Source organism: Manis javanica, chromosome 2 (genome assembly GCF_040802235.1).
Source record: "Manis javanica isolate MJ-LG chromosome 2, MJ_LKY, whole genome shotgun sequence".
NCBI classification, from domain to species: Eukaryota; Metazoa; Chordata; class Mammalia; order Pholidota; family Manidae; genus Manis; species Manis javanica.
Window position 1 is genome coordinate 101,211,293 of NC_133157.1, and position 13,140 is coordinate 101,224,432.

General features: G+C 38.9%; 1 protein-coding gene across 1 annotated transcript in view; it reads left to right on the forward strand.

The window, feature by feature from the left end:
- Window positions 1-765: 765 nt before the first annotated feature.
- Window positions 766-13,140, forward strand: part of KIF5B (kinesin family member 5B) — a 38,669-nt gene continuing 26,294 nt past the window's right edge. Inside the window, exons 1-2 of the mRNA XM_037010354.2 lie at window positions 766-1,360; window positions 8,134-8,221. Coding sequence (XP_036866249.1) covers window positions 1,235-1,360; window positions 8,134-8,221 — 214 coding nt within the window. The 5' untranslated portion in view covers window positions 766-1,234. The remainder of the gene's footprint in view (window positions 1,361-8,133; window positions 8,222-13,140) is intronic.

Below are 13,140 nucleotides of genomic sequence, written 5' to 3' on the forward strand. Positions count from 1 at the left end.
GGCAACAAATCCATCAATTCCCTGTTTTGGTGAGATGCCCGACGGGCTCACAGTGTAAGCTATCTTCCCCTCATAGAAGCTGATCAATACACCTGAATCTGTTGAACTGTGGATTAAGTTCTGGACGTATTAAGATGAGTGTGCGAGAACAGAGGCCACTGGAGGTTTTCAAAGGTCCAAACCTTCCTTTTACAATGAATCTAAAACTGGTAACCAGAAGAATGGCTATTTGTCTTGGCAGTTCTCTTTCCAAGGCAGTTCCACATGAAGAGCCACTGTGGTAACAATCTTCCAGAAACAGGAGGTGAAATCCTTACAAATTTCCTTTTCCTTTCTTATTCCTGTCTCCCCAGTCGCAAGCGCTTAAATGAGAGTCACGTCCCAGCCTTCCTTCCAATCTTCCTCTTACTGCCAAGCAACCTAAAAAGATGAGCTAGGAATCAAACACATACAACCTCCAGACCAAGTAGAAAGCGCATACTTCCTTATAGCAAGGCGGCATTATATTTAAGCAGCTACAACATAAAGTAGCTTTCACGAATTCCTTGTTCCCTGAAGACAAAAGCAATGTGCATCACCATCATCTCCGGGAACTCTACGGCGGTATGGGAGCTACAGCGGCTGCAGAAGAACCCAGGTTGCGCCTACGAAGGGCGTGCAGAGAAATCGAACTACGACCCCGGGGCGAAGAGCCGCGGCGACGGAGCCCGGCGCGGTCGCCGATTGGTCGCCGATTGGTCGCGGGCCCTGCGCGCCTGCGCAGTGCTCCTCCCGCACCGCCCCTCCCGCCAGCCCGTCGCGGATCTGCAGCCTCAGGAGTGATCGGGCGGCAGCCGGCAAGCCGGCGAGCAGACCGCCGGGCGGGCAGACTGTGGGGTCGGCCTCCGCTCTTCGAGGAGGAAAGAGGAGGCCTCTCTCCCGGTGTGCAGGCTCCCGCCTCAGGCCCTGCAGCCTGCCCAGGCCGGCGAGGGAGTCGCTGAGGAGCCGGGGACGCTCCGTCCGGTGCCGCCGCCATGGCTGCCATCATGGATCGGAAGTGAGCCTCTGGGCAACGGCTGCCGGCGCCGGCTCTTCGATTCAGGGTTCCCCAGCCACCCCTCCCGAGGGAAGCCCGACGCGGCGGACTGCTGACCCTCTCGGCCTTCGCGACCCTAGACCCTCCGCTCGGGCCCGCTTCCTCCGAGACTGAGCGGCGGGGAGTGGCTCCCAGCCTCGGGCCCCAGCAGCGAGGAAGATGGCGGACCCGGCCGAGTGCAACATCAAAGTGATGTGTCGCTTCAGGCCTCTCAACGAGTCCGAGGTGATCCGCGGCGATAAGTATGTCGCCAAGTTTCAGGGAGAAGATACGGTCATGATCGCGGTGAGTGGCCCCTGTCCCGCTTCTGGGGGCCTGGCTGGGCCTGGAGTCCGCGGAGGTGGCGGGGTGCGGACCTGAGAAAGGGCTGCGTGGTCCCCCACTCCGACCCCTCCAGGCTGGTGGAGTTTGCGGGTTCCGAGAACCCGGAGGAGGGGGCCTGCGAGGCGCCGCGGGTGTCCTGGGCCTCCCCCACCCCGGCCTGCGGTTCCGGGACTCGCCCGGCGCCTCGTCTCAGTCGGGGACACTCCCCCACCTGCGGCGCTGGAGGAGCTGTCCTGAGAGCTAGTTGAGTGAGTGTTTGCCAGTGTTTATATGGTGTGTGCGGCTCCTGTTGCTGATGCTGTTGGTGTTTTGGACTGCCCCTAAATGTAGCTTTCATAAAATATGTAACATGAAAGTTTAGCAGGGAAATTTGAGCTGAGACCAGCTCTACTGTACCATAAATCGTTTAAGATACTTAGTTTTATAGAAGTATGTAACTACATGTTGAACTGTATTGTTTCCCCCATGGGAAGAGGAAAAACTACATACAGCTACAATTATATACCTGTACATCAGATGTTTACCGACCCGCCTTTTGAGTGATGAATGGATTTTCCTGTTAACAAGTACAAATGGCGAATTGCGGACTGTAAAAAAGAAATAGTGGGTTTGCTTTTAAAATTGGAGAGATCAATTTTGTTTGATTTTCCAACAGATTTAGCCAGTTCAGATTGGGTCAAGTAAGTGCCCAGAAAGACCCATAATCTCACCTACACTCGGTTTTGTGGGCTAACAGTTTAGGAAAGAGTGTTAACTTTTTGTGTGTATATCAAAAGTATTAAAAAGCAAGTTTTTAAAAAAATAAGATTTGACCAGTAAACTCGGTTTGTTGTATTAGATTTCTACTTCTACAGTTAAGATCTACCTCGAAGAAAATTGATTTTAATAATCCCAAGGATGTTGAAAATACTCTTTTGTAGTATAAAACATAATGTAACTAGAGTTGGCTGATCATTTCCAGGTAGACCAGAATGTAAGGTTGCTTTTTTTTTTTTTTTTTTTTGGTAGCCTGATCTCTTTTATAGAAAGGTCTCTGAAAATAGCATTCCCAATTCATGGAGATTAAAATGGATAGTAAGACACTGCATACAGAACAGTGAACTATGACTAAAAATTAAATTCGTTTTTCTTGGTACTGCCATGTGGCAGAACTTTTTTCTGCATTGCTGTCCTCGTACAAAATTTGAATGTTAATTTTTTCTCTAATGGTATTCCATATATAGCATACTGTTTGAATAGTTTGATTTGGAAATAGGACAAAGAGGTCACAGGAGATACGAGTGATTTTAAAAGCATTGACATAAAAGACAGGACTAAAGTTCTTCAGAGTTTTTATGTGAAGGTTTCCAAAGCTCAGTTCTAGAAAATGAATGTCATAGCTCTATGTTGTTTGATAGGTTTTTGGCAAACAAGCCAGCCACTGCTGTGTGAAGACTGTCAGGCTGGTTTTTTGTTAACAAGTCCACAAGAAAAACTCTTGCTGTAAATGACATCATGGTGAGGCCAAGAAGTTAGCAGAGAAGTAGTCATCCTTTTCCTTTAGGATGGTATATGTTGGCAAACAGGCTACTAGTTTCTCGTACAGTTTTTGTGATGTGTCAGCCTCAGCAGTGGTTGACACATCAACACTATTTTCCTTTTAGACTTGTGTTAAGAACACCTTGCTTCTCCAGATTGTTCTGTGTGGTTACACAAAATCTGTATTAACAAAATTGTTTTGTTGGATGATAGAAATAAGATTTACAAAATGTGTCAGGATTAGCTTAGAGGGCAACCTCTGATACGGCCCCAATATGACATAAAATATGAGGAAAGAGATAAATTATCACAGGAAGCACAAGCTTGTTCTAGGTTCCTTCGGATAAAATAATCACAAGTTCCTTATATAAGTTTCCTTAGTAGTGTAAATAAATGATAATACTAGAAGTAATGTATTGGTGATTGAGTCGTGAAAGTAATAAGTGGTTGGCTGTTAGATAAACTGGTAAGCATATTAGTCTGTTTTTTAAAAAAGCATAAGCAAAAATACATTACTAATGAGTAACATAGTCTTAAAAAATGTAAGGCAACGTGTTCTTTTCAGGAACTAATCTTCATATAGTAAGTCATTAATTAATTACTGTGAAATGTCGTATTTTAAATTTGTTCTAATGAAATTTTTTTAAAAGATTGGGAATTTATAAGGATAGCTGGGAGGAGTGAAAATTTTAAGTCTCTTAAGTAAAATTAGCTCTTGGTTTGTGTTTTACTGGATCCCAATCCTGATTCCAAATAAATAGTTTAAGAAGGAATTGCTGCAGTGCAACATTTAACACTATTTTAAACATGTTTTCAAAACATTTTTTACAGTCTTATGGATAAATCAAAGAATAAGTATTTCAGTTTATGTCACTGAAGTATAAGTATAGACAGTACTCCCATAGAAAATAATTTTTAAGGATTCTGGTTTTCATCTTAAATTGTTTCCAGTATTTTGTCCAAACTTTCTTCCTGTTACTTGTGTAGTCAGTGATTTTAATACAATGTAACCTTATGACAGTTAAGTCTTGTAATCCTACAGTGTTTCTCTGTGTTTTGCAGCCTTTTATACAGGTGTTTTTTGTAATTAAGTGTTTGGTGAAGTGATATAAATACCACATTTTGAATGAAAGCAGTGAATTATCTTATGAAACCTTTAAATGATACAAATAGAATCTATTTGCTTTAAATAAGAAAACTCGTCACCAGTAAAAAAGAAAAAGGACAAGGGAAACATCTTACGTAGTTCAGCTGAGTCTGCTGATAGCACCAGTAAAAAACTAATGCAGAAAAGTATTCCTCTTTCTATCTGTGCATCGTAGAGGTGGGACATGTGTATTTGCATCGTTAAGTTTCTTTACTAATCATCATTCCTTATGTGGTTGGTATATTGTAGAGGATGTCAGAAACAAAGCAGGCTGTGGGAGTTCATTGAAGTGAGAGGGGAGTAAACCGAATTAAGATCATCTTGCCCAGTTCCTTGCCTGCTGGACAGTATGTTCTCTTTTCAAGTGAATGATGATTTCATGCTTGATCTTGATTACCTTCTGATTATTAAAAGAGAAGGAGCCATCCATACATATCTTTAGAGTCAGGAAATGTTAGCCCATAGTTGAAACTAAGGAAAATCTAGTATGATATAATCCCATGTGATCTGAGGATCACTATTCAGAATTCCAGAGAAAGGCATATTCCTGCCAGAAGGGTGTCCTTTATAACCAAATTTGGTATTCAGCCTGGTCTCTGCAGATTCAAACAGGAACCACTTCACTTAAGAATATCTAAGGTATGGTTGCAGTGCAAATAAACTTAATTCCTGTTTGGTTTTGGCCCCTTGAAGCCTAAGATAGATATGAATACATTTTGTGCCTTGGGGTATTTTTGAAGATACATAGAAACAAAGGCTGAGTAATGTACATTTCAAAGCCAAGAACCATGTTTTTAAAATATAAATGTCCAACCTGTGAGTTTTCTTTTGTGTAGTTTATTTGAAAAAAATTTTCAAATTATTTCTCAGATTTTTTAGTTAAGAAATATGCTTTAATTATAGACCATTAACAGTAGTTTTTATGGTGGTCTTGCTTTTCATCCTAGGAAGCAAAGGGTCAGTTAATAACTTTATGGCTAGCTCTCTAATCAAAACATTTGCCTTTCTTAATACAATTATAACTTAGTTTCAGAATTAATATAAGACAATTTGGCAACTTAATGCTAACCACTTAATTTTTATTTAACAGTGATAAAACTTCTGAAAAAAACAGTGAATTCTAGTTTAATTTTTTTTTTGTTTGCATGTTCATATTTTAATAAGGTTTGTAGTGGTAGTTTGCATATTTGCTCTAAGATGATGCTAGAGTAAACAGCTGTATACAGCACTTTTGAGGCAGGCTTTGTTAACTACCCGTTATTTTGGGATATCTTTCTAAACGGTTTGTGAGCACTGTCTTTCAGTGTAAAGATGGGGGTATCACTTGAAGCTCAGTAGTGTTTTTCTAGTCTTTAAATGCTTGCTTATTTATTTTTGAGGGAGCAATTAGCTTCATTCTATGGGCTATTTTCTATTGATTTTTTTCCTTGCAAGCAAAATTAGAATTAATCATTGTTTAATTTTTGCTTTTGTACTGTTTTTTTACTTATCTGTTATTAACTGTATGTTTTGGCTAGTTGCTGTCTGTTTTTGACTCTTACCAGCTTGTGAGTTTTTAATGCTACAGCTGTCTCCATTTCAATTCAGTTAACATTACTTGGTCACTTATCTTAGAATCTGGTGTATAGCTTCTTAGCTTACTAGTGAAGACTCTACCCAGGCTTGTTCTCTATTATTATTTAAACCCTACAGTTTGTATTAATTAAATATCATTTCTAAAATTGTTACTTATTTATAGTATCTGATACCTTGTAGGTGCTAAATAAATGTTTGCTGGATAAATGAAGAGGAAAATTAATTTTTGTATAAAAAATAATAGCATGATTTATCTCTGGGTGGTGATTATTATTTTTATTTGTCTTCAGAATTGTTTATCATGAATACTTCTTGTACATACATCAGTAAAACAGTAGATAATCTTTTTTTAGCCACACCTGTAGAGGTGAATGTTAATATCTTAGCAAAATCTTAGCATAAGGGCACTGTTAGATATATCATAGGCATAGAATAATCAGACATTGAAACCCTACTTTTAATTGATGCCAAAGTGAGGGTATCTTAGTATATCCTTCAGGAATGCTGTCAACTGCTGAGGGAAAACAACTAATAGTGGTGTGAATAAATAAGAGGTTATTTTTCTCACATAAAATGTCTGGAGAAAGGCCCTTAGTGCTACTGCTTACTGACTTTGTTACCCTGTCATCCTTAGTTAGTGACTTTTCTTCATACTGCAAAATTGATGCTATAGCTCTACATGTTCATTCCAGAAAGGAGAGAGGGCAGATTCAGCTGAGAAGGTCCTTTTTATTGAGAAAATAAAACCCTTCTCAGACCTCCCAGCCGACCATCACTTACTACATAGTATTCAAAACTGGAGCGTGTGGGCACTAGTTGCCAAGAGACTAGGCTAGCTGTTGGTTAGCTTTCCAGGGGAAGGGGAATTGAGAATGGCTTTGAATAGTCAGTCCTATAGGAGGTCTGCTTTATGGTTATTGTTACTGCAAGCTTTGGGGAGGGGGATTGTGGGATGTAGTTTCTAAAAAGTGGAGGCCTTTTTTAGGTAAGACCTAGGAAGTTTTCTATAATGTTGAACGTTTTGGTTGGGGGAGGGTCATGATTGTTTTGTATTTTAGGGTCCAGCTTCCTTTCTTAATTTTAGAAGAGACTAGAGAGCAGGCATATACATATTTTTTTAAATACCCAGAACCCCCCTACCTCACTCTTATCTTTAGATGATCACTTTTCTCTCCTAGATTACTAGATTGTTCATTCATGCCAGAATTTAACTTCTTCAGGTCTTGCCCATCTTAAAGTATCTTCTTAGACCCACACCAGAATTTAGCTCTCTACTTAGTTACCTCACAGTATTTTTTCAACCCTTTCCCGTCTGGCCTTTGTCACTGGATACTTTCCTGTTTTGCCTTGCCCTTGCAGCTATATTTGACATAATCACTCCCTCCTTGAAAGTCCTTTCTTAACTACTGGATGTTATACTCTAATTTTTTTCATTCCATGCCTCTGGCTGCTTCTTGGGCCATATCAGCAGTTCTCTAAATGTGTCCCCAAGATGGAGTCCCCAAGATCCTTTCTGGGGGCCTGCAAGGTGAAAACTATTTTCAAAATGACTTTAAGGCATTATATTCCCTTTTCATGGTGTTGGCATTTGCATTTGATCTTTAATCTACAACTTCTTTTGGTTTCTTGAATGCTACAAGCTCCTTTCTCCCTTATAATCCTTAAGCATCCAATTGGTAGACTATTTCTCCACACATAACCCTCCCTCATGACTAATGCAGAGGAGAGCACCAGGGAGCTGTGTGCTACTTATTCTTCAGTTCTTCAGTGTCCCTTCTCCAGTGTTTCCTGGTATTCTGCCTTCCCCAAATTCAGGTTCCCCTGTTAAATGCTCTCATAGCACTTTAATAGCACTCTGCTGCATGAGTCAGATTTTCAGTCGCTTAATTGTGTGTCGGATGTCTGTCCCACTATTACTTAGGCTCCACTAAGCAGAGATTGAACTCTGTCTTGGTCATCATTCTAGCATGATGTCTAGCATACTGGGATTCCATAAGTGTTTGTTAAGTGAGTGAGTATAGTAGAAAGCTGAATGGAGTAGAGGGAAGAGCCTGGAATGGAAAGACAGGAGATTGGGGTTTGAATTTTACTTTGTCATTAACAACTTTTGTACCTTTCAGGATTCTAGTTTCCCTATCTGCAAGGTGAAATTAGTATTGAAAATAGTGTCTCAATACCTGCCAGAGTACACTCATTAAGTAAAAGTTCACTCAGCAGTATTGGAGTGCCTACCATAGTAGAGTGATTTACTGTGCCAGGCCCTGAAAATACAACAAAGACTAAAACAGACATTCTTGGTTTTGTGGAGTTTATTCTGGTAGATTTGTACTTGGTGATTCCAGAGGTCCTTTCCACACAGACTCTGTGACATGAAGTGATGCATAGAGGGTATCCTATTTGGAAGGTTAAATAGCTAATGACATCTTAAAGGAACTTAGAAATGTCCATTCACCTTTAATTTTGTTTAGTTGAACCCTTTATTTCTGTTTTTCAGTCCAAGCCTTATGCATTTGATCGGGTGTTCCAGTCAAGCACATCTCAAGAGCAAGTGTATAATGACTGTGCAAAGAAGATTGTTAAAGGTAAGTATATTTAACCCAAGTTGTCCCAGCAATAAGTAACATTTGTTTGTGATCTTCCCACTTATTTTCACTTTTTCATTTTCACTTACTTCCCACTTTTTCATTTTAATGCCCCTTTCTTCTTAGTTAATTGCAGAAGAAAGTTGCTTAAATAATTAGAAGGTAAAATACAATTAGTAAACATACTATTACTCAAATTCCATGGTCTTAATTTATACACAGTATCTAGTGAAGAGTATCGTGAGAATTATAGCATAACCCACTTGCTCTTGGAAGATGAATTTTTATTAGATATTCCCAGGAGAGTTTCTAAGGTAGCAATTCTAGAAAATGAAATGAAAATAAAATGGCTAGGCAGGTTTCTGAAAAGTAGTCAAAAATGGCCATCATTCCATTCCTTTGATATTCCTTCCCCAAAGACTTGTAGTCAGTAGAGAAACCCTTGAGGAATTTAACAGGGTTACGAAGGGTGAGAAAAGTGTGTACTTTTTAGCTAATATTAACTTATACTAAGATATTGTTCAAGGTTGTATTTTCTAAAACTATAGGACCCTAGAACTGAAGAGGGTATTAAGTGATTAACTGGACTTTCTCTTGCTACAGAAATCCCTTTTTTTGAGAGGATCTTAACATTAAATAGCCATTACTTTATGATATCATTTTTTTTGACAGCTCTAATTGTTAAAAAGTACTTCTTAGATTGAAGCAAAATCTTGTAGCCTTCACTGGGGTAGAGTGGTTGGGATTCATTATAAAAGTGAACAGGTTATGATTAAGTAAGAGTATAGAAAATCACCTAGTAACAGGAGAAGGTAGTTTATGGATAAAAGTAGGTTCATAGGTGCGACGGAGGGGAAATGTAGGTTTCTCTTCATAAGAATTCTATTTTGTCTATGTTACAAGGAGCAAACTCATCACAGCAAGTGACGATGGGGAAGGCAGTTCTAGAAAAAGGTACAGAAGTGAGAGGATTAGGGAAATGTGGCAGTATTGCCAGGCAGCATAAGGGCCCACTTGAGGTTAGCTGCCAGAGGAGTTAGATTTATGCATTTGGGTTTTGCCAGATGAGTACAAAGGAGGAAGAGAAAGGCAAGAGAATTGAGGTTGTAGTCAGGAGAGTAATGTTAATGCTGAACCATGGAATCTTAAGTGGGTGAAGGGAGGGCAAGGGTGCCAGGATTTGAGGGACAGTGGAAAATGTGATAAGATTGGTATGTTACAGTTCAGTGGAGCCAAGGTTTGTTGGAATCAGGTGGGTACTAGAAGGAGTAATAGGAGGTAGATGCTTAAAATTTAGGTGGTTATGAAAAGATCCAGATTATCATGATGGACAAGATCATGGAAAAATTAGGTCAAGGATCTGAGAAGCCAGGGTGTTTTAGTGGGATCATCTACTACATGATAATTCATCAACCAACAAGAATTATGTAACAGGAATGGTATCAGTGAGACACAGTGCCCTGGATGCTGAAATCTTCATAAAATGAGAGAGAATTAAACTTGAGATTCTATAAATGATTGCAGCAAAGAGGAATAGACAGTGTCATCTTTTGTTGTCGGCCTCAAATAGTTTCCCAAATGCATCTCAGTTATATTACCTTCCTTCATTTTGACATACTTTTGTCTTAAACAACCTAAGATTACATTAGCTCTTTTAATAATATTAAGTTACAGATTCATGAACTCAGGGACAATTTAAATGTACAGATCATTTTTACATCTGCTGTAGCCAACATTAAATCACAATCCACATTTGAATATTGGAGTACTTTAATCTAAATATAAGTCTTTAAAGTGTAGGTTCTATTTTCTTTTTAGCTCTTGACCATGTTTTGAGTTGTTTTTATAGTTACCTTATTAGGGATCTAAGTTGGCTGTTAGCACATTTGATAAGTCTGTTATGGTATCAGACACCGAAGTTTTATTTTTTTAAGGTCCTTTATTTAAGGACATTGGAGTTTGAAAAATATTACTCTAAATCATTTGTAAAATACTTACTGGGCCATGGCCTTAGCCTAGTCTCTAAAACTGAAAAAAGTTTTGGCAATTAATTAAATCATACTGGGTATTCAACCAACTTTGGATTCTCTTACTGTACAGTTGTCTAGTTCTTAACTTGCGAACGTATCCCTGAGAATATGATGAAAAGCTTGGGTCCTTTTCTGAAATCATGACACATGACTGGCATTTCTCCCAAAGTATCAGTTGAGTGACCCTTTTTGAAGGGAAAATGAGGATAGTTCAACCATAGCTCTTCCTTAGTGCAATTTTGTTAACACTTGTTGCAGTTCCTAGAATCTGTTATTTTCCCCTTTTTGAAAGTGATATATGACATTTCAAGTAAGTTATCGTCTATTACTTTCCTTCTTTATGGCTTTTAAAAGGTACACATGGTAGCTGTGAGGTTTTTATCCGTGGAATATAGTTCTCTATTATCTAGAAACTTAGGTTCATTTAAAACAGTTCTTTGGTTGTCTTACCCATCTCAGCCTCACTTTCTCTTGATAGTGTTTATTCTGTTCCTTTTGAGGATGATGTTGCAGAAGATGGAAGAGAATAGGCATGCCTCTGTCTTACATCATCTATTCTAGGCAGTGCAAGTCTACTCATTATTTTTTTTCTGAGTGTTTTTAAAGCTCTTTTTATTTTTAGGGCCTTAGTTTTTGGTTTGTTTTTGTGAGACTGACTTGTCCTGCCTCTCTCATACTATTCTGGTGATTTTTATCTCTTTTGTGCATCCTTGGTTATGTATGTAGTTTAGGTTATGTAAATTTCCCTTCTTGCCACAAAATTTTGGTCCCTTTCTTCATCAGCAAATTTCTGCTGCTTTGCCATTTGGAACCAGGTTTGCAGGATGGTTAGGATTGAGGACAAGCTTTGGAATCAGACAAACCTAGGTTGAAGTCAAGGCCCTACCACTTTCTAGCTTTGTGACCTTTGACAAGTTAACCTAACCTTTCTAAGTCTGTATTTCTTCTGCAAAATAAGGGTACTGAGATGATTTAAAAAGATGATTCTTGGAAAAGTTCTTCACCCAGGGTCTGGTTTGAAGTAAGCATATAAGAGATACCAACTGCTCTTTATTTCCTCTATCTTTGAGAGAAGGTCCTGTCTTCTTAATTTAATCAGCCATACTTGTAGTTGGGATAACTCATAGCCTAAGATACTTTTACTCTACAAAAGTAGACTTCAAACAGTTGTTATATTAGAATGTTTCTGTAGCTCTCTCTTGCCAGCTTTGTAATTTATATTTGAAAAGTATCACAGATCATTACATCCACCTGGCTGTAACTTAACTCCTTTTTATCTTCTCCCAAATGCTATGTCATTTTGGAGGAGCCTAGATATAGTAGCTGGTGGCACTTGGCCTTGACAAGGATATGAATGTGACAAAGTTACCAGTAGATAAAGATTTAAGGGGTTGGGGGACAGGTGGTTGGTTCCTGGTGTGGAAATCAATGAAATATATGGGACAATCACTGGCAAACAGATGAAGTGGAAAGCCATGGTTAGAAACTCATGGTAGGCAAGGATCAGCAAAATGATAGACAAGATGGTACTTCTTTTGAGGTGTGATTTGACCAGAAAGCAGCTGGTACTCTCTGGGCCCCTGACAGTCCACTGAGCTTGCATTGTTTTAATAAATTTTTGTGCAGGTGTGTAACTTTATTATGTATAGGGCTATTACTACCTTTCCCCTTTTGTAGATTCATTAGATAAGGTTTTTTTGAATAAGGCTTACCCAGTTTTATTCTCTTTTGAATTTTATATCTGAGTGTCTACAAGTTTGTTTCCCTTGTATGAAGTAGTTGTCATTTATTCAGTACATACCATGTGCCCAGCATCATACCAGGCCTGCATAGAATCCTGTTTCCCTCTACAGTTTGCTGACCTGGACTCTCTGCCACTGTATCCACCTATAATTTTCCAGATGTAGCTTGCCATATATTTATTTCAGTCCCTGTGTTCCTTGAGAACATAGTGAAGTGGCTAAGACCATGGTCTCGGTTTACACGCTGGTGAGGAAAGCAGACAAGTAAATGGACAGTCGCAGTACACAGTGATAAGCATTATGATTAAGTGCAGATGCTCTAAGAACATATAGACTGTTACCCAGATTTATTTGGGGGTGGGTTTTGGAGTTGGGATGGAGGAAGAAGTCAGTCTTTAAGGATGCACAGAGAGTAGGAAAGAGAGGGACAAGTGTCTTCCAGGCAGAGAGATAGCACATGGGCTAAGGCATGCCCACATGAGAAGAGGATCACCTGGGTGAGGAACAGCATACATTGTGGTGTGACTGAATCACATGGAAGTGTCAGATTTGACCATTTTTACTAACAAATACAGCAATATGAGAGGAAGGGTGGTGGGAGATAGCTGAAAAAGCAAACAAGAGCCAAATCAGAAAGTGCCTAATTTGATCTGATTACAGATACGTGATCTCTAGGATTTTCAAATAGAGGAGTATTATTGGTATTTATTTAAAAATCCATACTTAAGATTTGTGCATTTCATTATATTTTACCTCTGAGGAATAAAATTACAACATACTGATTTCTAGTTAATGGTATATGCATGATGTAGTATCTAAGTATAAATGTATTAAGGTCTGCAGTTCATTTTGAAATGCATTAAAAATAAGATGGGTAGATACATGATTAAAGCAAACAGTAAAAGGACAGAATATTAATGGTAGAATCTGTGGTACAGATTGTTCACTATGAAATTTACTCAGTTTTTCTGTATGTTTCATTTTCTTTAATAATAAAATGTCAGGGATTAAATCACTAGGAAGCAGAGTTGGGAATGGATTTCAAGGTAGGCAAGAAGTGATTCTTTACATAATTGATACAAATGATACTACTTCATTGATTAACATGGCATATCTAGAAATCACCTGATTAGTCATTATTATATCC